Below are 24,222 nucleotides of genomic sequence, written 5' to 3'. Positions count from 1 at the left end.
ATCTGAGACTGGGCTATGTCCCGCAGCGCCTCATCAAGGACCTCCTGGTGCTGGGTCCAGTCGCCCAGCGAGTCGGACATTCTGCCGCGATCCTCAGCCATGGCCGTCACCGACTGCTCCACGCCTTGGACACCTTCACTCATGCTCCTGAGAGTCCGCCAGACTCTCCACTACGGTCGCCACCCAAACAGTGTTGGCCTCAGTGCCCTGCATTGCCAGTGCCACCTCCTGCACCCATAGCCTCTGGGACTCCTCTAATCGGCTATGGACCTGCTGGAGGGTCCCCCTCTGAATATCACGGCCCCACCCTATCATCTGCATCAGCTCCGGGTAAACCTAGTCCATAGGCTCAGCATCTGACTGGGACCCAGTTGGGTCCTGGGATCCAGCAGACCTCCGACTGTTGTCTCACCTGGGCATGCCTGCCTCCACCTGATGTGCATCTGCAACTGCGTGGTGCTCACCAGGTGTGCCCCAGAAGCCTGACCACTATCATTGCCCACCAAGGTGTGTGTCTCTGTGCTGGTCGATGGTCAGGTTGGCAGCTGCGCTGCGTCTATGGTGGCATCCTCAGAGCTCTCCTCTGAGGTGTTCCCATGGGAGTCGGGGGGAGGGGTGGGGGGGGGGGGTGGATCCACCTCGGATGGGATGGCGCCCTTGGCTGGAGGTCTTGTGTGAGAATGGACATATGGTCAGCAGGAGAGATGGGTCAGTCTCTATGGCATTAACAATGCATATTTGACTTGGGGAGATGGGCCATATGGAGGAGGGGGAATGGGTAGTATGGGGGATAATATGAGGGGGGGGCGAGTATGTTAGTGGGAGGTGGGGGGGGTTGAGGTTCCGGTGTGAACTCACCCGAGTGGCCCGGTGGAGGCGATTCATCTTATTGCAGCACTAGATGTTGGTCCTCCTAGTCACGCTCTCCAAGCTAGCGGCCGCTGCAGGCAGTGCTGGCTGTCCTGTGACTGACCCTCCTGGACCCTCAGGGGAACAGGGCATCCTGTCTGGCCTCCACCGTGTCCAAAAGTCATCCAAGTTTGGTGTCACCAAAGCGTGGGGCTGGTCTCCGTGGCAGCATGGCTGCGAGTGGAGTGGGGTTGGCTATGCAGGAGCGGTTTAAATGCTGCTGTCACTTGTTAGCGGGGGACTGGCGAGCGCGGTCCCGGTCGAATCAGCCGGTAAAGCATAATTTGTGCCATGAATCTCGTGGGGCCTCGTTAAGTGGGCCAATTAACGTTTTATAGCGGTGGGTGACGATCTCACCGGACCAAGCGTTGGCATTCCCGCTTGCTACCACACTTAGAAACTTTTCCATTAAATCGCACCCTAGGTGTCCCCTGTGTTCCTTGAGGGAAGGTAAAATGCTTTGGACGGCAGTGCCAATCTCAGCTTCCGGTTCCCTCTTTTGAAGGCTTCTCCTCCATGTTCTGTTGACCCCATGGGATGGTAACATGCTTAGAGTGCCTGCTCCTGTTAGATAACTGACCCCAGAACTTGGGTACGGGCCAGGGTACAGTGATAGCAGTGAGCAGACGCTTGCAGCTAGTGTGCCTTCAATGCTATTTTGTTATGTATCCTTAGCTTTAAAATTCTAGTGCATAATACATAAGAATTGTACATTGAAAGTAAGTTCTCACAGAACAATGGCAGAGTTGTAAGAATTCCACAGCACCATTTAATAAAAGAGGTTTTACTTACTACCCCGAACACCCACCCCCCCAACTGGGGTTGGAGGGTGGGGTATGGTCGGGTGGTATGGGGGTAGGAGGGGCTTCGGGGTATTCGGAGGTTGGGGCAGTTGGGGGGGGGGGGGGGGGTCCCCCAACTTGCTGTTGAAATTTGCATTTCTGAGTTTGCATGTGATTTAGCGGCCACCCATTTTCCCACTTGGCAAGCGCAGCCACAAAATCGTGCTCAATATGTTTCCAAGACAGTGTATCAACAGTGTTTCTTCCGAAGGACAATCTCCCAATGGAACAAGCTGCCAAAGGAAATCGTCACAGGCCCCATCTCTTGAAATCTTCCAGACTCATCTTTGGATTATTTCCATTTGTAATTTTTATTCATCAGGACTACCACCTCAACAGGTCTGGTTTAGTTAGCAAAACTCACATAAATGTTGGTGGAAACAGATATTAGTGTATGATGCCAACATAGAATCATGCAATTTGCAGTGCCGAAGGAGGCCTTTCAGCCCATCGAGTTTGCACCGGTCCTTGTAAAGAGCACCCTACTTAAGCCCACGCCTCCACCCTATCCTCGTAACCCAGTATCCCCACCTAACCTTTCTGGACACTAAGGGCAATCATGGTTAATTCACCTAACCTGCACATCTTTGGGCTGTGGGAGGAAACCGGAGCACCCGGTGGAAACCCACGCAGACACGGGGAGAACGTGCAGACTCTACACAGACTGTGACCCAAGCCGGGAATCGAACCTGAGACCCTGGAGCTGTGAAGCAACTGTGCTAACCACTGTGTTAACCACTGTGCTACTGTGCTGCCCTATAACTATAGCAGAAGCAGAAGTCTAGATCAGGAAAAGCAGTGGTCCTAACACTTAGCCCTGGGTATTCCCACAATATGTCTTTCTCCCATCTGAAAAGAAATTGTTCATCACTCAACCAACTGCTTATCCGTGCTGCCACCTTTACTCCATGGCATTCTAACTTTCCTGAAATATGTTGGTCAAAATTGAAAGGCTCCCGCTGAGACTGAACCAGTGATTTATAAAGTTTCATCAGGATTTTTAAGGTGTCTCTGCTCATCTGCATTTTTCAAAATTAGCCATTTATAGTTTACTCTCTTTCCATCATAGCTCTCTTAAAGTGCATCATCTCACACATCTCTGCAATGAACTCCATCTTCAATGCTTTTGCCATGACTACCAACTGCATGGGGTGATATGGTAGCACAGTGGTTAGCACTGTTTCTTCACAGCTCCTAAGTGTCCAAAAAAGGTTAGGTGGGGGTACTGGGTTACGGGGATAGGGTAAAAGTGTGGGCTTAAGTAGGGTGCTCTTTCCAAGGGCCGTTGCAGACTCGATGGGCTGAATGGCCTCCTTCTGCACTGTAAATTCTATTCTAAGATTTGTCCCATCTGCAAACTTCAGAATGCTGCTCCCTACGTCCGAATCCAAGTTGTTTATAAAAATTGTAAAGAGTAATGGACCCAAAATGACCCTTGGGGAACATTACTGCAAACAACCTCCCAATCTGAAAAACAGCCATCCACCACCTTCATTTGCTTCCTGTCACTGATCCAATCTTGGACGCAATTCTCCCGGTTGCAGATGAAGTGCTCCTGCCAGTGGAAAACCCAGAGTGATTACTGCTGTCACCAGGAGTAAACCCGACGTGTCATTCAACGGCACTTAGAAAATGTTTGACCCAGGATCGGGTTTTCAGTGCCATTGAACTGGTTCTCGCAGGACCTGAGAGGCGGGGCCTAATCTCTCTGAAATGCCCCCCTTCACAGAGGTTGGAGCGCCATTTTTAAAGGGTGCCCTGATCTCAAAATGCTGCTGTTGCCCTCTCCAGATCATTGGCAATGGTCCCCATCACCCGCCCCCAGTGCCCTTTCCAGTCCCCCTCATTCCCCTCTCACCCTCCCCAGTCCCCCCCTCCCTGATTTTCCACCCTTCAGGCCCTGCCCCTTGGCAGCGCCAAGCTGGCATCTTGCTCAGAAGGAAGGCAAGGAGGTGCATACCCTCCCTACACTTGCCTCCAGGTTACCAAAGGGGGTCCTTCATGGGGGTTCGGGGTCCGGGCTAGATGGGCTCAGGTCGGTATTCTTTCCGGAATGGGGATCATTTGATTGCTCCTCCCATATGCAGTCTTTAAACCCTTTAAACAGTCTGTCAGTATCTCTAAAGTACAATTATCCGATAATAAAGCAAAAAAGTGTTCATGTCGCCCATAACCCATTAAACTGGCTCCCAGTATGTCAAGTTTAAAGATCTGTGAAATTAAGGTATATGTATTCCTTTTAATATGGTGGAAATCTTTGAAGTTCTTTTTCACAGTAAATTTTAGCGCCCTTTAATGTATTGAAGCCTGTTCATACGCCTGGAAGCATAAAAGCTTTGAACTGCATTGTTCACATTCAATTTCACAGACCATCGCCTTTTAGAAGCTATTTGATTGATAAGTCAAGGTAATTTCATTTTATTTTATTTATATAGCTCCAGAGGGGTCCATTAGCTCAGAGGAGCAGCTGTTTTTCTAACTGCAGTTTTTTTTTTAAGAGGCTGTCTCTTTGTTCTCAAGAGCTTCCCAGAAAGAGCAGGTGCTCTGTCTGAGTGTTGCCCTCACACCTGCTCTTCCTAGAAAGCTCCTGAGAACAAAGGGACAGCCTCATAAAATAAAATGCATTTAGAAACACAGCTGCTCCTCGAAATTATTGGAGCATCTGCACAGCTTTATAAATAAACATGAAGGATGCCCCACGGAACCCTGGAAGCAAGTGTAGGGAGGTTACTCATTCATCCCCTTGCCGCACCTCGGACTGCAAGCTGCCAGGTCTAGTTCGTCAGGCCTAGCACCAATTCATGCCAGCGATATTTATGGTGGGGGAGCTGGATATCCCAGGGAGCAGCTGAATTGGGTGTCCTGCCCGTAAATAAGATTCAAATCAGCTCTAATGAATGAGCTATTTGCATGTTCCCACCCAGTCTGGGCATGACCCCTGTCAGGGCCAGAGACTCGCAACAAGCTTCACAACCGGTAAGAAACACATTTCTGGCCTGACGCCCAATTCACCAGCTCATCGGGTTCCCCCTGCGGGCAGAGGTCCCCAGAGAATCCCGGCCCTTGTATTCATATCACCAATTTCCCCTTCATTCCATGGGCTGCCATCCTGTGTGGCACTTTCATGAATGCCATCCAAAAGTTTGTATAAACAATATCTACTGCTTTACATTGATCAGCGTTTTCTATTATTTCATTTAAGAATTCAATCATGCTTGTGGTTTGCCTTGAAGGGTTGATGGATCTGGTAAATACATTGCTCCAATATGCTTTCAGTGAGTTGGACAGAAGCCAGCACAGCTGCTGAAGTATCCCTAACAAGTTTTGGCTTTATTTCTTTGACAGAGTTGCCAGTTTCTCTGGCACTTATGGAAGTCCACTTGCAGAAAGTCTCTTCAGAGATTTGAAATTCTTCCCAACAACACAATGCCTGGTCGCTTATTTTCCGGAGTTGTGCTATGGCTCCAACTCGATGTTTCTTCATTCTGTTTGCCCACTCTCCCTTCAGAATGATACAGAAACTTGGAACAACGTAGAGGTGAGCCTAGGAAGAATATTTTCATGAGTTGACTTTGCATGATCTAACAAGCCTACAGCAATGGTTACTGGCAGACTTCGGTAAAGAGTGAAAATTCAACAATTTTATTTCTTACTTTAGAATAAACGTATGAATAAAAAAAAGTACGCTTACCAGATTCTGGAACATTCTGGAATATGTTGTTTCATCGTCTAAATCATAGAATCATAGAAACATTACAGCACAGAAGGAGGCCATTCACCCCATCTTGTCCATGTCAGCACTAGGACACCCAGGTGCCCTTTCTTATCCCACCTTCCTGCACCCAGCCCATAGCCCTGCAGCTTAGAGCACTTAAGGTGCAAATCCAGGTACCTTTCAAAAGATTTAGGGTCTCTGCCTCCACCACCAACTCGCGCAATGAATTCCAGACTCCCATTACCCTCTGCGTAAAAAAGTCCTTCCTCATGCCCCCTCCACACCTTCTGCCAGTTATCTTGAATCTATGTAACGTTCTGAATAGACTGGATACCTGAAAAACTGTCAAATTGCAAGCTATTACTCATTGATCCATCAGTTTACAAAATCGTATTGTGTTTTGCCAAGCTTCCGCATCTCTAAACTTTATGCTGATTTGTAAAATTATACTGCTTCGGGACCACAAACTAGTACAGTGCTGCGCCAACTCTTTTAAAAAGCAGCCCTATCCACCCATTCTTTCCCTGCGATTTTTTTTTCTCCCTCACATATTTATCCAATTCCCTTTTGAAGACTACAGTTGAATATGTATCCAGCCAATCAGGCGGTGCAGTCCAAATGGCAGATGGAATTTAATTTGGATAAATACGAGGTGATGCATTTTGGTAGACCAAATCAGGGCAGGACCTACTCAGTTAATGGTAGGGAGTTGGGGAGTTACAGAACAAAGAGGTCTAGGGGTACAGGTTTATAGCTCCTTGAAGGTGGAGTTACAGGTGGACAGGGTGGTGAAGAAGGCATTCAGCATGCTAGGTTTCATTGGTCAGAATAATGAATACAGAGTGTGGTAGTATGCATTAGGGGTCATGTGGGACTGTGAAGCCGTGATGTCATTGGCTGACAGATCCCGGGTCCTGGTTGGCTGTTGATCTCTAGCTCCACCCTGAAGGCGGAGTATAAGAACCAGGAGTTCTCCCCCGCAGGCCAGTCTGTTGCTGAACTGCGGGGAACAAGTCACGCTTAATAAAGCCTCATCGACTTCATCTCTATTCGTCTCTCGTGAGTCTTTGTGCGCTACACAGGGATTGGGATGTCTTGTTGAAGTTGTACAAAACATTGGTAGGACCACATATGGAATACTGTGTTCAGTTCTGGTCACCCTATCAAAGAAAGGATATTGTTAAACTAGAAAGAGTGCAGAAAAGATTTACGAGGGTGCTACCAGGACTTGATGGTCTGAGTTATAAGGAGATGCGGGATAGGCTGGGACTTTTTTCCCCGGAGCGTGAGAGGCTTAGGGGTGATCTTATAGAGATCTATAGAATAATGAGGAGCATCAACATCTTTTCCCAAAGGTCGAGGAGTCTAGAACTAGAGGGCATAGGTATAAAGTGAGAGGGGAGCGATACAAAAGAGACCAGAGGGGAAATTTCTTACCCAGAGGGTGGTGCGCATCTGGAACGGACTGCCAGAGACAGTGGGAGAGGCGGGTACAATTTTGTCCTTTAAAAAGCAGTTAGACAGTTTCATGGGCAGGGTGGGTACAGAGGGATTTGGGTCAAATGCGGGCAAGTGGGACTAGCTGAGTGATAGAAACTGGGCGGCATGGACAAGCTGGGCCGAAGGACCTGTTTCAATGCTGTAAACATCTATGACTCTATGACTAAATCCGTGCCACTCGTTGTGCAGGTGGTTCATTCCTGTTGCCTCTGAGTACTTGTACTTTGACCTGTGCTGTCATTTTGTTTCATAAAACACAGCTTTTGTTAATTGATGCAATACTTCACTAAAATCATGCAAACAATCCACTTCCAAGGAAATTAGGTCCCTTTCTGCCTTTTCAGACATGTTTTGTTTTGCTTTTTATGGCAAGAGGTGAATGAGTCAAATAAGCTTATGCATTTATTCTCAAGGGTGGCCAGCTTGCATCATTTCAGCAGAGTGTGGGTTAACTTTCTGAGAGCAGTAAGAATCTCAATTTGCAACATCAATGGCGCCTCAGTGCGTGTCGTTAAAGTGCCTCTACACAGAAAATCTCAAAATATATTTTGCTAAACACCGCAACCATACATATGACAAACTGACTCAATTTTGAATGTGAATTATTCTGGTGAGACCTCCTCGTGTCTCTACTCACCACACCAGGAAAGACAGAATTGTGATATTCCGTATATTTGCAGTTCTAATCAAATCCAAAAAACCATATGAATGGGTTTGCCCAACTGTGGAATTCAGAAGCTAAAAGAAAGCATTAAAAAAAATATTTTTCAATGTTTGCACAGTAGACATGATCCTTGATTGCAGGCACCACATTTTAAGTAAAACATCTCCTTTGTCACAAACAGTATTGAAAGTATTGCATCACTACACCAGGACCAGTTCCATGCCTGTTTCCTTTCAAATTTCCCTAACTATTCCCCACAACCTGCCATACATCGGATGGAGAGGAAAACTGCAGGGGATGGGCACAATGGAAATGTGGAGCTTGTTCAAGGAACAGCTACTGCATGTCCTTGATAAGTATGTACCTGTCGGGCAGGGAGGAAGTGGTCGAGTGAGGGAACCGTGGTTTACTAAAGCAGTCGAAACACTTGTCAAGAGGAAGAAGGAGGCTTATGTAAAGATGAGACATGAAGGTTCAGTTAGGGCGCTCGAGAGTTACAAGTTAGCTAGGAAGGACCTAAAGAGAGAGCTAAGAAGAGCCAGGAGGGGACATGAGAAGTTTTTGGCAGGTAGGATCAAGGATAACCCTAAAGCTTTCTATAGATATGTCAGGAATAAAAGAATGACTAGGGTAAGAGTAGGGCCAGTCAAGGACAGTCGTGGGAAGTTGTGCTTGGAGTCCGAGGAGATAGGAGAGGTGCTAAATGAATATTTTTCGTCAGTATTCACACGGGAAAAAGACAATGTTGTCGAGGAGAATACTGAGATTCAGGCTACTAGACTAGAAGGGCTTGAGGTTCATAAGGAGGAGGTGTTAGCAATTCTGGAAAGTGTGAAAATAGATAAGTCACCTGGGCCGGATGGGATCTATCCTAGGATTCTCTGGGAAGCTAGGGAGGAGATTGCTGAGCCTTTGGCCTTGATCTTTAAGTCATCTTTGTCTACAGGAATAGTGCCAGAAGACTGGAGGATAGCAAATGTTGTCCCCTTGTTCAAGAAGGGGAGTAGAGATAACCCCGGTAACTATAGACCAGTGAGCCTTACTTCTGTTGTGGGAAAAATCTTGGAAAGGTTTATAAGAGATAGGATGTATAATCATCTGGAAAGGAATAATTTGATTAGAGATAGTCAACACGGTTTTGTGACGGGTAAGTCATACCTCACAAACCTTATATAGTTCTTTGAGAAGGTGACCAAACAGGTGGATGAGTGTAAAGCAGTATATGGATTTCAGTAAAGCGTTTGATAAGGTTCCCCATGGTAGGCTACCGCAGAAAATACGGAGGCATGGGATTCAGGGTGATTTAGCAGTTAGGATCAGAAATTGGCTAGCTGGAAGAAGACAAAGGGTGGTGGTTGATGGGAAATGTTCAGACTGGAGTCCAGTTACTAGTGGTGTACCACAATGATCTGTTTTGGGGCCACTGCTGTTTGTCATTTTTGAATTTAAATGACCTGGAGGAGGGCGTAGAAGGATGGGTGAGTAAATTTGCAGATGACACTAAAGTCGGTGGAGTTGTGGAGAGTGCGGAAGGATGTTACAAGTTACAGAGGGACATAGATAAGCTGCAGCGCTGGGCTGAGAGGTGGCAAATGGAGTTTAATGCAGAAAAGTGTGAGGTGATTCATTTTGGAAGGAATAACAGGAAGACTGAGTACAGGGCTAATGGTAAGATTCTTGGCCGTGTGGATGAGCAGAGAGATCTCGGTGTCCATGTACATAGATCCCTGAAAGTTGCCACCCAGGTTGAGAGGGTTGTTTAGAAGGCATACGGTGTGTTAGCTTTTATTGGTAAAGGGATTGAGTTTAGGAGCCATGAGGTCATGTTGCAGCTATACAACACTCTGGTGCGGCCGCATTTGGAGTATTGCATGCAATTCTGGTCGCCGCATTATAGGAAGGATGTGGAAGCATTGGAAAGGGTGCAGAGGAGATTTACCAGAATGTTGCCTGGTATGGAGGGAAGATCTTATGAGGAAAGGCTGAGGGACTTGAGGTTGTTTTCGTTAGAGAGAAGAAGGTTAAGAGGTGACTTAATTGAGGCACACAAGATGATCAGAGGATTGGATAGGGTGGACAGTGAGAGCCTTTTTCCTTGGATGGTGACGTCTAGCACGAGGGGACATACCTTTAAATTGAGGGGAGATAGATGTAAGACAGATGTCAGAGGTAGGTTCTTTACTCAGAGAGTAGTAAGGGCGTGGAATGCCCTGCCTGCAACTGTAGTGGACTCGCCAACACTAAGGGCATTCAAATGGTCATTGGATAGACATATGGACAATAAGGGAATAGTGTAGATGGACTTTAGAGTGGTTTCACAGGTCGGTGCAACATCGAGGGCCAAAGGGCCTGTACTGCGCTGTAATGTTCTATCTTCTATGTGTCGGTTAGGTGAATTGGCCACACTAAATTGTGAATTGGAAAAAAAAATAATTGAGTACTCTAAATTAATGAAAAAGAGGAGTGTAATGGAATACTCTCCACTTTCCTGGATAAGTGCAGCTCCAACAACACTCGAGAATCTCAACGCCATCCAGGTCAAAGCAGCCCATTTTAATTGCTACCCTTCCACAAATGTTCAACCCTCCACCACTGATGAACAGTGGCAGGCTTGTGTATCATCTACAAGATGCATTGCAGTAACTGGCTAATGTTCCTTAGGCAGCATCTTCCTAACCCACAACCACTGCCATCTAAAAGGACGAGAATAGCAGATACCTGGGAATCTCACCATCTGGAGGATTTGAGGAAGGTGTATCATGGAGTTCCCCAGAGGCCATTATTAGGCTATTCTTGCTCTATATTGATGATCTAGACTTTGGTACACAGAGTAAAATTCAAGATTTTTAGTTAACAAAAAATTGGAGGCCTTATGAGCTGTGTCAAAAATAGTGACAGACTTCAAGAGACTTCAAGGGGCTGGTTTAGCACAATAGGCTAAATCGCTGGCTTTTAAAGCAGACCAAGGCATGCCAGTAGCATGGTTCGATTCCCGTACCAGCCTCCCCGGACAGGCGCCGGAATGTGGCGACTAGGGGCTTTTCACAGTAACTTCATTGAAGCCTACTCGTGACAATAAGCGATTTTCATTTCATTTCATTTTTCATTCACGAGTAATCAGACAAGCTGGTGGAATGGGCTGACAAGTGGCAGATAAAATTAAATGCAAAGATGTTTGATTTGGTGGATTACTGTCTGTGCGGAGTCTGCACATGATAATAATCTTTGTTATTGTCGTAAGTAGGCTTACATTAACACCACATTGAAGTTACTGTGAAAATCCCCTAGACACCACACTCTGGCGTCTGTTCAGGTACACAGAGGGTAAATTCAGAATGTCCAATTCACCTAAGAAGCACAGCTTTCAGCACTTGTGGGAGAAACCGGAGTGCCCGGAGGAATCCCATGCAGACACAGGGAGAACGTGCAGACTCCGCACAGATAGTGACCCAAACCGGGAATCAAACCCGTGTTCCTGGCACTGTGAAGCAACAGTGCTAACCACTGCTACCGTGCCGCCCTGTTCTCCCCTCATCTGTCCTAATTGTTATCCCTCTTATTTTGAAATTGTGCCCCCTGGTTCTAGACTCCCAAATCTAGGGAAACATCTTACCTGCATCTACCCTGTCTACTCCTTTAAGTAGTTTGGAACTTTCAATTAAATCACCTTTCATTCTTCAAAACTTGTGAGTATACAGACCCAGTTTTCCCAAACTCTTCATAAGACCCAGTTGCACCATCCTGGAACCAGCCTGGTGAACCATTGCAGCACTCCCTCTGTGGCAATAATATCCTTTTTGAGATAAGAGGACCAAAACTGCATACAATACTCCGGGTGTGGTCTAACCAAGCTCTTATACAATTGAAGCAAGCCCTCACTATGCCTGTACGCACATCCTCTTGTGGTAAATGCTAACGTTCCATTTGTCTTCTTCATAGCTTTCTTCACCTGCATGTTAGCCTTCAGTGACTTATCGACAAGGACACCCAGATCCCTTTGTACATCTACACTTCCTCATTTCTTACCATTTAAGAAATACTCAGCACACTTCTGATCTTATGATGGAAGGAAGGTCATTGATGAAGCAGCTGAAGATGGTTGGGCCTAGGGCACTACTCTGAGGAACTGCTGCAGTGGCATCTGGGGGCTGTGATGATTGACCTCCAACCAAAATACCTAAAGGCGACATGAACAGAAATGTTTTTTAACGCAGCGAGTGGTTAGTCTCTGGAATACACTGCCTGAGGATGTGGTTCAGGCAGATTCAATTGTGACTTTCAAAAGGAAATCAGATAGTTGCCTGAGGTGAAAACATATTGGCAGGTTTGTGGGAAAAATTGGGGAATGTGCTCAGCTGGCCAGCTCTCTCTAAGAGCCGTTTTTTTGAAGGCAGCTGTTCATCATTCTACCATTCACACCTCCTCCATACATACTTTTTGTTTCCTTACTTGTCCCATTACTACTACCTTTGGCTTTGCACCACCAACTTTCAGTCATTCACAGACTCCCATCATCCACCCTATCACAGACCTCCCCTTTGTGCTTTCTCCACACTCCCACATATGACCGATTTAAAATCAATGACATTTCTAACTTTTCCCCATTCTGATGAAAGGTCATTGACTGAAATGTTCATTCTTCTTTCGTTCTTCACAGATTCTGCCAGCTGAGTATTCCCAGATTTTGAGCATCGACAGCGTTTGGTTTTCGTTTCTCTGAACTAAATGGGTTACATTGTGCGGACAAGTGGCACAAACTAGGCCTGTAGTCTCTTGAGTATAGAGACTAAAGGGTTGTCTATTGAGGTAGGTAAGTAGGTTGAAGAATTTCATTGACAAGAGAGACTTCCTCCGATGGAGAGACGAGAATAGAGGTTGGGGCAGACATTAAAATTAGAGCTTGGCTTTTTAGGGGTTAACGTTTGAGGCACTTCTTGCAAAAGGTAGTAGAAACTGGGAACATTTTCCTGAAGAAAGTTATCAAAGGGTTAATTGAAAACTTTAAAACTCATATCGACGACGGTACTGTTCAGCAAGATTTACAAAGGGCAAACAGAACTAGAAGTTAAAATACAGATTGGCCATGAATAGACTGAAAGGCAGAAGAGGCTCAAAGGATCCCATGGCCCTACTCCTGTCTCTGTGATCTGTGGGCATGTGTTAACATTACCGTTTTAGAGAAGGAGATTATATATAAGAGCCGGAGACACATTGGTCCATGATTTAGTTTGGATTTCATGAGCCATTCCATTTAACTCTTTGGCAGGTAACTGATTTTAAAGAGACATGCTGTTGAAGCTTTTCATCTTGCACCCATCAGGACAGATGCAAGAATGCCAAACTGAAAGGGAACAATTGATACTGCATGAGAAAAGGGATGCTGATTGGTTGACAAGTCAGCTCTGATTGGTCCAGATGTTGCCATGGCAAATGCACCAGGACGTTATTTGCCCCCACGCTTTTGTTTATTCAAAAAAGGTCCAATGTCTGGACATGTTCCTTTTGCCTGCAGCAGATAAGTTGCTGCATGTGAAAATACTGAGGCCTTTAGCAAGAATAAGTAAGTTTACACTGTGAGCCCGACTGATAAATAGATCATTTGTTAGCGTAATTCTTCGCACATTTGCAGAATCACATTTAACGTTAGACATTATGGTCTGAGGGTCTGAGTTTTGCAAGCACAGGTTGGTTGAGTATGGCCAGTGTTCAGACAAAAGAACGTGCTGTTTGACACATCCACCAGTCGTGGGGGCTTTACCCTGTGTATCTGGCATCGCACCAGTACTGAAAATCACATATCACAGTGCTCTTTGTGTGGTAGGCAGAATGTCTTCTTGTCTTGAACAGCAGAATACTGTTAATGGAGAACACCATTGCATAGTAGCAATGTGAAATGGCTAGCTTCACCTGTTGCTCAAATATTTAAGATACATTGCCCTTCCAGGATAATATGAGATAGGGTGGGCACTTTGCAGGTCCAAAAGTGGCGGCCTTAAGCCCATTTGTGAGTATGCACAGTACAAAGTGAGTAATGATCTGATCAGTATAGTCATTATCTCACGTGATAGCTTTGATACACCCTTTAATGTCTAGCATTAGCTGTCATTTTGAGATTCAGCAACATTTGCTGAACAATGCTGAATGCGTTAAGAATTACACTAACAACCAATTTAAAATGTTCAGTCGGGCTCACACTAATGCTTGCTAGAAGCTCAAAGACCATTCCTCCGCAGGCAAGAAGGAACATGTCCAGCCATTTCACATTTTTGAATAAACAAAAAGCATGCGGAACAATAACTCTATCAGCCCATAAGACATTGGAGCAGAAGTAGACCATTCAACCCATCGAGTCTGCTCTGCCATTCAATGAGATCAGGACTGATCTGATATAATCTTCAACTCCACTTTCCCACCTTATCCTCATAACCCTGGATTCCCTTATTGATTAAAAATCTGTCTTCTCAGCCTTGAACATACTTAATAACCCAACTTCTACAGTTCTCTGTGACAAAGAATTCTACAGATTCATTACTCCCTGTCTTAAATGGGTGACCCTTTACTCTGAGATTATGCCCTCTGGTCCTAGACTCTCCTATAGGGCCGAATGGCCTCCTTCTGCACTGCAAATTCTATGATTCTAGGGGAAACAACCTCTCAGCATCTCCCCTGTCAAGCCCCCTGAGAATCCAATATGTCTCAATAATGTTGCCTCTCATTCTTCTAAACTCCACTGACTCCAGGGCCAACCTACTCAACTCCCTGGTGCTTTCATCATGGCGATGTGTCGCCCAATCAGGGCTGCCTTGTCAACCAATCAGTACCCCTTTACTCGTGCAGTGTATATAATTTTTCCCTTAAGAAATTGGAATTCTGGAGAGTTCTGACTCTATGTCGCTTTTTTTTCAACAATTCCCAGTCCTGTACTATCAGGTGACTAATTACTATCAGAATGCTAAATTTAGCGCATCAAGATGGTTATTTAAGAAACACCTTTGATCATTTTTGAATTGTAGAAATGATAGCACAGAGAGAATATTCATCCTCACTACACCAGGACCAGTTCCATGCCTGTTTCCTTTCAAATTTCCCTAACTATTCCCCACAACCTGCCATCCAGAACAAATTCAACCAGAGGAGATACCATAAATAAAAATAAGTGCTACAATATAAAATTATGTTCTTCGACTTTACTATTATTGCGAGTAAATATAATTAAATATAGATTATGACTCCAAGGCAGAGGAATATTGTTGCATGATCTTGACATATTTGAATAACAGCCGAAGATAGAAAGAGTGATAGAAGTGAAATAACTACCGTATATTCTTGGGTATTGACATGCTGAAATATCACCCCAACGTGGGTGATGCCATTTTTTCTTGCAAAGGCTTGCACTATTTTCTCTGCCTCGGTAGCTCGGCCCTGAGAGATCAGCCATCTGGGAGACTCAGGTATAAGCCTAAACAAAAAGAGTACAAATAAAGCAGACGTCAGCGCAATAACCTGGGGGAGGCGGTGCCGTCGTGGTATTGTCACTGGATTCGTTTTTTTTAAATAAATTTAGAGTACCCAGTTCATTTTTTCCAATTAAGAGGCAATTTAGCGTGGCCAATTCACCTACCCTGAACACCTTTGGGTTGTGGGGGTGAAACACACGCAAACACGGGGGGAATGTGCAAACTCCACACGGACAGTGACCCAGAGTGGGAATCGAACCCGGGACCTCGGCGCCGTGAGGCAGCAGTGCTAACCCACTGCGCCACCGTGTTGCCCCATCACTGGATTAGTTAACCAGAGATCCAGAGTAATGCTCTGGGAACCCAGGTTCAAATCCTACCACTGCAGATGGTGAAATTTGAATTCAAAAGAAATCTGGAATTAAAAGTCTAACGACAGCCATGAGTCGATTCTCATTAAAACACATCTTGGCAATTAAATGCTGGCACAGCCTGTGACACCCATGAACAAATAAATTAACAAAAACCTGTGGAACCTGCTGGACCTCAGTACATAGAGAAAGGTGTGCCAGCACAGGATCTGATTAAGAGGGCTGTGAGGAGTTTCCTAGTGGAGCATTAACACCAGCTGGGCACAGTAGGGCTGACCAGCCTTTTTCTGCACACTTTATCTTCTGCCGTCTTTATCTGGATTTGACTTAACTGCCCTCCAAAATGGACGTGAAAGCCAATATTGACTTGATTGATGATGCCCAACATCCCCTGAAGGAATGCAGCAAAAATAAGGTGATTATGCTCCACTTGAGCCTCCTGTCCTTCCTCATCTAACATAGCTCTCTATCCTTCTCTCGCTCGCATGCAAATCAAATTTTCCTTAAAAGTATCTCCCCTAATTGTTTCAACCATTCTATGTGGCACCAAGTTCCATATTCTTTGGTAAAGCAGTTTCTCCTGAATTCCCTTCCTGGTGAAAATGAAAAAAATGAAAATCGCCTATTGTCACAAGTAGGCTTCAAATGAAGCTACTGTAAAAAAAAACCTAGTCGCCACATTCCGACGCCTGTTCGGGGAGGCTGGTACTGGAATTGAACCATGCTGCTGGCCTGCCTTGGTCTGCTTTGAAAGCCAGTTATTTAGGTGACTGTCTTATATCGATGGCCTCAAGTTATGCTCTTCCCCACATGTCCAAACATTCTTTCTGCACCCACTTTAACATTTCAGAATTTCAAAGACCTCTTTTAGGCCCCCTTCAGCCTTCTCTTTTCTCTAGATCAGCCTGTCAACCCTTTCCTGATATGTATAACCCCCACATTTTTATTATTTTTTTTAACTCATTCATGGCATGTCACTGGCTAGGCCAATGGGCTGCATTTTACCTGCCTCCGCTGAGAATGTTAACAGCAGTGGGGTGCGTACAAAAGGGCGGTTGCCCATCCCGCCACCTTCCCAACTGCCCCGAGTTCACCCCCATGATAATATGGGCAATGGACAGGTGGCAGAGTAGGCAGCCCACCTGCCATATTTAAGTGGATAATCAAAGGTCAATGAGGCATGTTACTATGTGTATTAATACTCTAATCATACACATAAAATATTTGGTGTCGGCAGACTGGCAGGAGAGGTCAGTCTGATTTTAAAACTAATTTCTTCAAAAGTCGGGACTCTATTAAAATGTTTCAAGGGGTTCCCATCAAATCCTATGGGGTAAGTGAGGGTGAATTGTATCCTCAATGTTTTCCTGCAAATGTTTCTTTTCATGCAAAAAAATCTCTTTGAAAGCCTTTGTTGGTTCACATCTCTGCCACCAACCCCATTATGGTTTGCTTGCTGACCGCTCGGTATGTTTACATTTCATAACAGCATTCTCATATTCCGCATTCCTTTGAAGGAGAAGCCATCACAAAACACAGGGAAAACCTGGTGCAAATGGTGGGCCTCCCAATCTCTGTCCTTTCATTCCAATAGAGAAGGGGAGGCGGCTAGCTAATGGAGTGAGAGAAGGGGAAAACAAGGTGCCTAGCTGCCAATTGGACAATAGGGGAATAGTGTAGATGAGCTTTAGAGTGGTTTCACAGGTCGGCGCAACATCGAGGGTCGAAGGGCCTGTACTGCGCTGTAATGTTCTATGTTCTATGTTCTATGTGTCAGATACGCGGCTCCTCACGATTGCAATCCCCCCAGTGCCATTCCTCCTACTGAAAAGTATGTGGACATTGCCCCTCAGCAACCCTTTTGAATCTCTATTTTTGTCTTCCTGTAGATGCGCCAGGCTAAAAGAAAAACACTGGAGGAGGAGCATTCTGTTCTGCTGCGTCATCAAAACCGATTGAAATTTGTTCGGCATTCTATTAGGTTGGACAATGTTCAGACATCCATAGCAGTTTCCTGGAGCAGATATTAGGCCCAATTGCGAATAGTCCTGAGACTGGCTGCTTGACCAGGCCTTGAACTGCTTCTTGCACATTTTCCAGCCATGGATGCAGCCTAATGCCGTCCACCAACACGTTTTGCATGGAAACAATTGTCCTTCTGTCTCCACAACACTGCTGAGAGCCACTAATATGCACAATCACACCTTCCTGTTCTCCTTACCCACCATCTGCTACTTCTTTCCCAGGGCCACTGGCCAGGCAAAAACTGGATGTGTTTAAATGGGCATGTCTTCTGGCTCACCAGTTGATGGTAACTGACAGTTAACTGTCAGGCATTATTTGAGATTTAAACCAGGCAGATAGACTCTGATTGATCAAGGTACTGCCCTGAAGAATAACCCAGTGAATGGCTGTTACTTATTTTGTTTAGCTGAAACAGGCACGAGGGCCAGGATTTCCGACCTCTCACCGGGTCGGCGAATCGCCGGGGGTGGGGCGTGAGAATCCTGCCACGCCACTCCGACGCCGGGCTGCCGATCGCGCCCGCGCGAACGCTGCACCGCTGGTCGGGGGCCGTTGAAAGTGGCCCCCGTGGCGATTCTCCGCGCTCGACGGGCTGAGTGCCCGCCGAGTCCGCCGTCGTAATTCACATATGGTCCCACCCGGCGGGACCTCGGCGTTCTGGCTGCGGGGGCCGTCTTGGTGGGGGGGGGGGGCGGGGGGGGGGGGGGGGGGGGGGGGTCCGACTCCGGGGGGGGGGGGGTTGCCTCCACAGTGGCCATGCCCGCGACCGGGGGCTACCGACCGGCGAGCGCGCTCATTCCGGTGGGGGCCTATGTTCCTCCGCGCCGGGCCCCTGTAGGGCTCCACCGTGTTGCCTGGGGGACAGCGCGGAGACGGCAACCATGCGCATACACCGGCGCGGAGACAGCCGTGGCGTGCATGCGCAGACCCGCGCCGTTCTAGCCCCTGAAGAAAAGGAGAATTACAGGGCCTGGAGGTCCGTTGACGCCGTCACCGCTCGCGCCGGTATTGACACTTGGCCACGATATCGGTGAATCCCGGCCAATATGTATACAAGTTCTTTCTGTCTGTATTAATAAATGTAGCTTTTTATGCATGCAAATGCACCACGAGCCTGACTGACAATCTTAAATTGGTTGTCAGCGTAATTCTTAGCACACTGAGGATTAATTGGCAAATGTTATCCAATCACGGAATGACTACTTAATATTGGGACATTGTGTTTTGAGTTCTGCAAGCTCGGGCTGGTTAGGTATCGTTTGCATTTTGCCCATTGAGAACAACAAAAAATGTTGTTTGATGCAACCCACCAATATTTGGGACATATGTCTACATACCAAGCATCACACAGGCACTGAAATTCGTATGCCACTTTACTCGTTTAACTTTTAGACTTGATGGCAGCATCCTGTTAGTGGTGAATATCACTTGTGTTGCTATTGTATCGTTGAAGCGTGAAACAGCTAACTTCACCTATTGTTCAGATTTTTGATACCTTGCCCTGCCATGGTAATCTGAGGTAGGCTCGGCACCTTTTAGGTCCGAAAGTGACGGCCTGAGGCTCATTCATAAATAAGATAAATATTGGGAAGACTGAAATTGTTGCTTCTCGACCCTGTCCACAAACTCTGTTCTCTATTAACTCCATCCTCCACCTATCTGAGGTTGAACCAGTCTATTTGCAACCTCGGTGTCATAGTTGATTCCTTATTCAGCTTTTGACCTTATATCTGCACCATCACCTACACCACCAGCTTCAATTTTCTTAATTGAACCTGACTCCACCATCTGCTCCAGCTCACCTACTGCCGAGCTCTTATTCATGCCTTTGCTACCTTCAGTTTTGACTATTCTGCTCTCCTGGCTAACCTTCATCCAAAACTCTGCTTTCTATGTCCTAACTTAATTCAAGTCCAGTTCACATCACCTCAGTGCCCAATGATCTACACTGGCTGCCGTTTTAGTCAGAATTGTTTTTAAATTTCAAAACTTCTCACCCTGCTTAAGCCCTAAGCACTGTGGTTATTCCCTCAAGGCCTCCAAAACCTCCCTGCCTCAATGCCTCTCTTTCCTCCTTGAAGGTGCTTTTTAAAACCAAACTTTTTGATCAGGTTTATCTGCCCTGATATAACTTTACATTTTTGGTTTGCTGACATTCCTTTGATGCACCTTGTGATGTTTTATGACATTCACGGTGCCAAATGAAGGCACATTGTTATTACTGACAACAATTTTTAAAAAATAACTCACCACCAAAAAGGAATATACAAAACCTCTGGGATGGTCAAAGCTAATAGTAGCATCCTCCAATTTCGGATATAATAGGCAAAGATTGGCAGAATGACATAGCCTATGGCATAAAACATGCAGACACCAAGTGTTGAGTAAGCAGACCTTTCCGATTTGCCAAGGAGTTCAGTTCCTATTCAGTGAAGGAAAGAAATAGTTTAAATTAGATTATGGCAGGTTTGTTCTAAATGCAAAACCATGGCAGGTTTGTTGGAAATGCAAATTTTGAAGTTTAAGCAATTCAACTCCAAGACACAATTGTATTGACACTAAGGGATAGAAAACAACACTGTGTACCATCATTAACAGACACATAAATATATTTGGATGAAATTCCTTGGTGCTTGTTCATTCTTTGAGGTGAAGCTCATCATCTGGGATGTTTGGTAGGGTTCCGGCCGGTACATAAGTAACTGCTAACGACAATCTGCACCTGGAAACTTCTAAGACCAGAAGACCATAGGAGCAGAATTAGGCCAATCGGCCCATCGAGTCTGCTCCGCCATTCAATCATGGCTGATATTTTCTCATCCCCATTCTCTGCCTTCCGAGAACTGCCTTCTCCCCATAACCCCGAATACCCTGCAGATTGGAGAGCAAACCGCAGACAAATGGGCTTTGGACAAGTTGCTGGTTCAGGAGTTCCTTGTAGTGATCTGTACATCTGTACATACATCTGCACATACACCAGGGACTGCAGACAGATGTAACAGCCACAGCATCACTAGAGGGCATCAGAGACGGGTATAAAGGCTCCAGCCCAAGGTAGGATCCACCTCTTTCAGAAGCACAGGGCTAGTGAGCAGCAGCAGACAGAGACAGCTCAGCATAGGCAGTTAACGTTAGCTTCACTGGTCATACCTCTTGACTGTGTTACATCTAATTAAGCTCTGGAAACAGAACAAACCCATTGAATAAAGTATTTATGTTAACTGGAAGTCTACAATCTTTATTCAGACTTAGAGAATAACATATGATACAAGGAGTGATTTCAGAAAGCTAGCTAGACACCAGCAAGAGAAGAAAAAGTTAAACCGGATATTCGACTGAGGATAACATATTCCTCTCCTTGCATTTCCTCTCTGCCTCTGAGATCCATTTGCTTTCGAAGGCGGCTGTGCCATCCATTAGGTGCCAATCCATAGAATGAGGTGTACCCAAAATGTCTTGTTGCAATTAGGGAGGCCAAACACTGTGTTGGTGATTAAGAGTTCAAGTTCAGCATACGCCTTCAGTAAGAGGAAACTATTACTGTTACAGCTGACTATACCGTTTTTCCTGATGGCCCCCCCACCCCTTCCCATGCCTGTTGATCTGGGCCAACTCCTGCATTGAAGTCACCAAGAATGATTAGCCTGTCTGACTTTGGTACAGTGACAATCATGAAGTGGAGGTCACCATAGAACAAAGACAGTTCAAATTGCTGGGTTAAATTAAATATCAGAAAATAACCCCAGTTTCTCAAAGATAAGCAGTATCTTACACAATATAAATGACACAAGGGGATATTTGTAATGAGAAGTTGTTCACTCATACATAAAACTATACTGTATAGAACCAAGGCTCTAGCTGCACAATCTGACGTCTGCATCTGTAAGATATATCGAGGTAGAATTCCAGAGTCTCAAGATTCCAGGGTCCCCAGTTCATTGCTGCAAGTGGAACAGGGTTTTGATCCCAGCTGATGTTACTACTGGACAAGTCATATCCTGAGGTAAAGCCTGGCTAATAGATCCTGGGCTGGATTTTTCCAAAATGGGGCTATGTCCCCTCGCCAGCGTAAAAACACAGGCATTGCACTCCCGAGTTCCCTGGAAAAAGAATAACAGTCGATTCACTTACCTTCAGGGGACTAGCAGGGACCCGGAGTGCTTCACAGAGCTTTGGCTGCAGATATGAGCCCCCACACGTCTGGTTCCGGCTCCATGCATGCGCACGGCAGTGGCCTGCAGCGGCCGAGCACCAGACGGATTTGGGCTGCGGACCCACATGAAGAAACTTGCCCCCCTGACCCGATCAGAGCCCTGGCTGCCCATGAGGCCTCCCCGGTGCCCAATCTCCCTGCCCCCCACCAGGGCCCAATTCCGTCCGGAAGGTCGATTCTCCGCCCCCGCGCCAAACGCGGTTTCGGCACGGGGATGTGGAGAATCCAGCCCGCTAACTTTTATATTTTGTGTAGAAACATGGAGGGCATTTACTGAACACATCCACATGAGTCTTTAGGAAGGCAGTGGCATAGTTGTATTGTCACTAGAGTAGTATTCCAGGGATCCACGGTAACGCTCTCAGGACCTGGTCTTGTAGGAGATGTTGTTTATGCTTTCTGATTGTGGTCTATGGGTCAGGAAGCCAAGGACCCAGTTACAGAGGGAGGAGGCAAGTCCTAGGTTTTGGAGTTCTAATATGAGTTTGGCTGGGATTATGGTGTTGAAGGCCTGGTCCTGACCCTAGTCCCTGGTTCCCCCATGCTGACACTATAGTTAAGAAATTCCACTTTCTCAGAAGACTGAGGAAATTTGGCATGTACCACTCTCATCAACTTTTACAGATGCACCATAGAAAGCATTCTTTCTGACTGTATCACAGCTTGGTATGGAGCCTGCTCTGCCCAAGACCGCAGGAAACTACAAAGGGTCGTGAATGTAGCCCAGTCCATCACGCAAACCAGCCTCCCATTCATTGACTCTGTCTACAATTCCTGCTGCCTCGGAAAGGCAACCAGCATAATTAAGGACCCCACGCACCCTGGACATACTCTCTTCCACCTTCTTCTGTCAGGAAAAAGATACAAAAGTTTGAGGTCACGTACCAACCGACTCAAGAACAGTTTCTTCCCTGCTGCCATCAGACTTTTAATGTACCTAGCTTGTGTTAAGTTGATCTTTTCTCTACACCCTAGCTATGACTGTAACATTACTTTCTGTAGTCGCTCCTTCCTTCCCTATGTACGGTATGCGTTATCAGTATAGCATGTAAGAAACAATACTTTTCACTGTATACTAATACATGTGTGTGGTAGTCTGTGTAGAGGTATTACGGTATCTGGTAATGCTGTAACACCATTGGTATATATTGTATGTTTCCTATTGGTCAAGCTGTATGGTAGCTCCGCCCTGCAAGGCGGGGTATAAGAGCCCGTGCCGCCCCAGCAGCCTTCTTTCTGTACCTGAGCTGCTGGGGGAAACATCTAGCTTATTAAAGCCTTCAGTTGGACTACAATCTTGCTTTAGTGGTCATTGATCGTGCATCAATTTAATAAGCTGATTTAAAAGGATGGATCTCGAATCAAGCTGGAGTGTCTGCAACTCAGCCCCCACGCGGCGAACTCAGTGGCAACCTTCAAGCACTGGCGGCGTATTTTAAAGGATATCTCGGAATGGCCGAAAACACACCCACGGGAGAACAGAAATGACAAGTCCTGCACTCAAGGGTGAGCCCGAAAATTTACACCCTCATTGAAGACACGGACGACTTCGATGCAGCAATGGAGCTGCTAAAAGGACATTATATTCGCCCGGTAAACCAGGTCTACGCCTGCTAGCAACGAAGCGACAAATCACTGGGGAATCGCTGGAAGAATTCTATCGTGCGCTCCTGGTGTTGGGGAGAAACTGCAGCTGCCCGCAAGTTTCTGCGAGCGACCACACAGAATTCTTGATCCGGGACGCTTTCGTGGCAGGTATGCCGTCCTCCCAAATCCACAGGCGATTGCTGGAAAAAGACACCCTAGGCCTCAAGGAGGCATGGGCCCTTGCAGGCTCCCTGGATTTGGCCTCCAGAAACGTCCGCGTTTACGTTCCCAACCACGCGGCAGCCCCCTGGGCAGCGTTGAACCCCTCCGCAGCCGACCCCGAGACATCCCCCATCCCCCCCACAAGCTTGTGCTGCAAGGCGGCCTGACAACCCCTGGGGGCTCCGCTGCTACTTTTACGGGCAGGCCAAGCACCCCCGGCAGCGCTGCCCGGCTCGCGCATCCACCTGCAAGGGATGGGGTAAAAAGGGCAACTTCGTGGTGGTATGCCAGGCCCGTGCTGTCTTCGCGGTCTCCGGCGGCGAATGCGGACCGCCACCACAACCCTCTCCACGGTCCCCGTGTGGCCAGTGGGCACCGCCATCTTCCTCCTCCAGGGCCACGTGCAGCCCCCAGGCACCGCCATCTTGTCCCGACAAGTTTGATGGATGGGCGCCGCCATTTTGTGCACCCCCAGCCATGAGTAACCAATGGGAGCCGCCATCTTGGTTGGACTCTCAGGACCCCAGCTCCGCTGACCGCACACTGCCCAAAGAGAACACTCAACTGCGGCAATTAGCCTCGGTGACCCTGGACCAGACCCGGCCTCGAACACTCTCAGCTGCTACAACAACAGTACTAATCAACGGGCACGAGGCGTACTGCTTAATCGCCTCTGGGAGCACGGAGAGCTTCATACACCCCAACACAGTAAGGCGC

At 46.6% G+C, this 24,222-nt stretch overlaps 1 protein-coding gene and 1 long non-coding RNA gene across 2 annotated transcripts in view; one reads left to right on the top strand and one right to left on the bottom strand.

The window, feature by feature from the left end:
* LOC140429184 (uncharacterized) overlaps nucleotides 1-18,019 on the top strand; it is a 32,948-nt gene extending 14,929 nt beyond the window's left edge. Inside the window, exons 2-4 of the long non-coding RNA XR_011949009.1 lie at nucleotides 5,097-5,289; nucleotides 12,288-12,436; nucleotides 17,348-18,019. This is a non-coding gene — a long non-coding RNA (uncharacterized lncRNA). The remainder of the gene's footprint in view (nucleotides 1-5,096; nucleotides 5,290-12,287; nucleotides 12,437-17,347) is intronic.
* LOC140429183 (organic cation/carnitine transporter 2-like) overlaps nucleotides 1-24,222 on the bottom strand; it is a 157,692-nt gene that overhangs the window by 94,269 nt on the left and 39,201 nt on the right. Inside the window, exons 3-5 of the mRNA XM_072515850.1 lie at nucleotides 19,734-19,905; nucleotides 14,948-15,089; nucleotides 7,604-7,704 (exon numbers count right to left, since the gene is read on the bottom strand). Of these exons, the coding sequence (XP_072371951.1) occupies nucleotides 7,604-7,704; nucleotides 14,948-15,089; nucleotides 19,734-19,905 (415 nt within the window). The remainder of the gene's footprint in view (nucleotides 1-7,603; nucleotides 7,705-14,947; nucleotides 15,090-19,733; nucleotides 19,906-24,222) is intronic.

This window comes from Scyliorhinus torazame, chromosome 9 (genome assembly GCF_047496885.1).
Source record: "Scyliorhinus torazame isolate Kashiwa2021f chromosome 9, sScyTor2.1, whole genome shotgun sequence".
Classification (NCBI taxonomy): Eukaryota; Metazoa; Chordata; class Chondrichthyes; order Carcharhiniformes; family Scyliorhinidae; genus Scyliorhinus; species Scyliorhinus torazame.
Note: the sequence above shows the minus strand (reverse complement) of the source record. Positions and strands in the feature narration are given on the sequence as shown.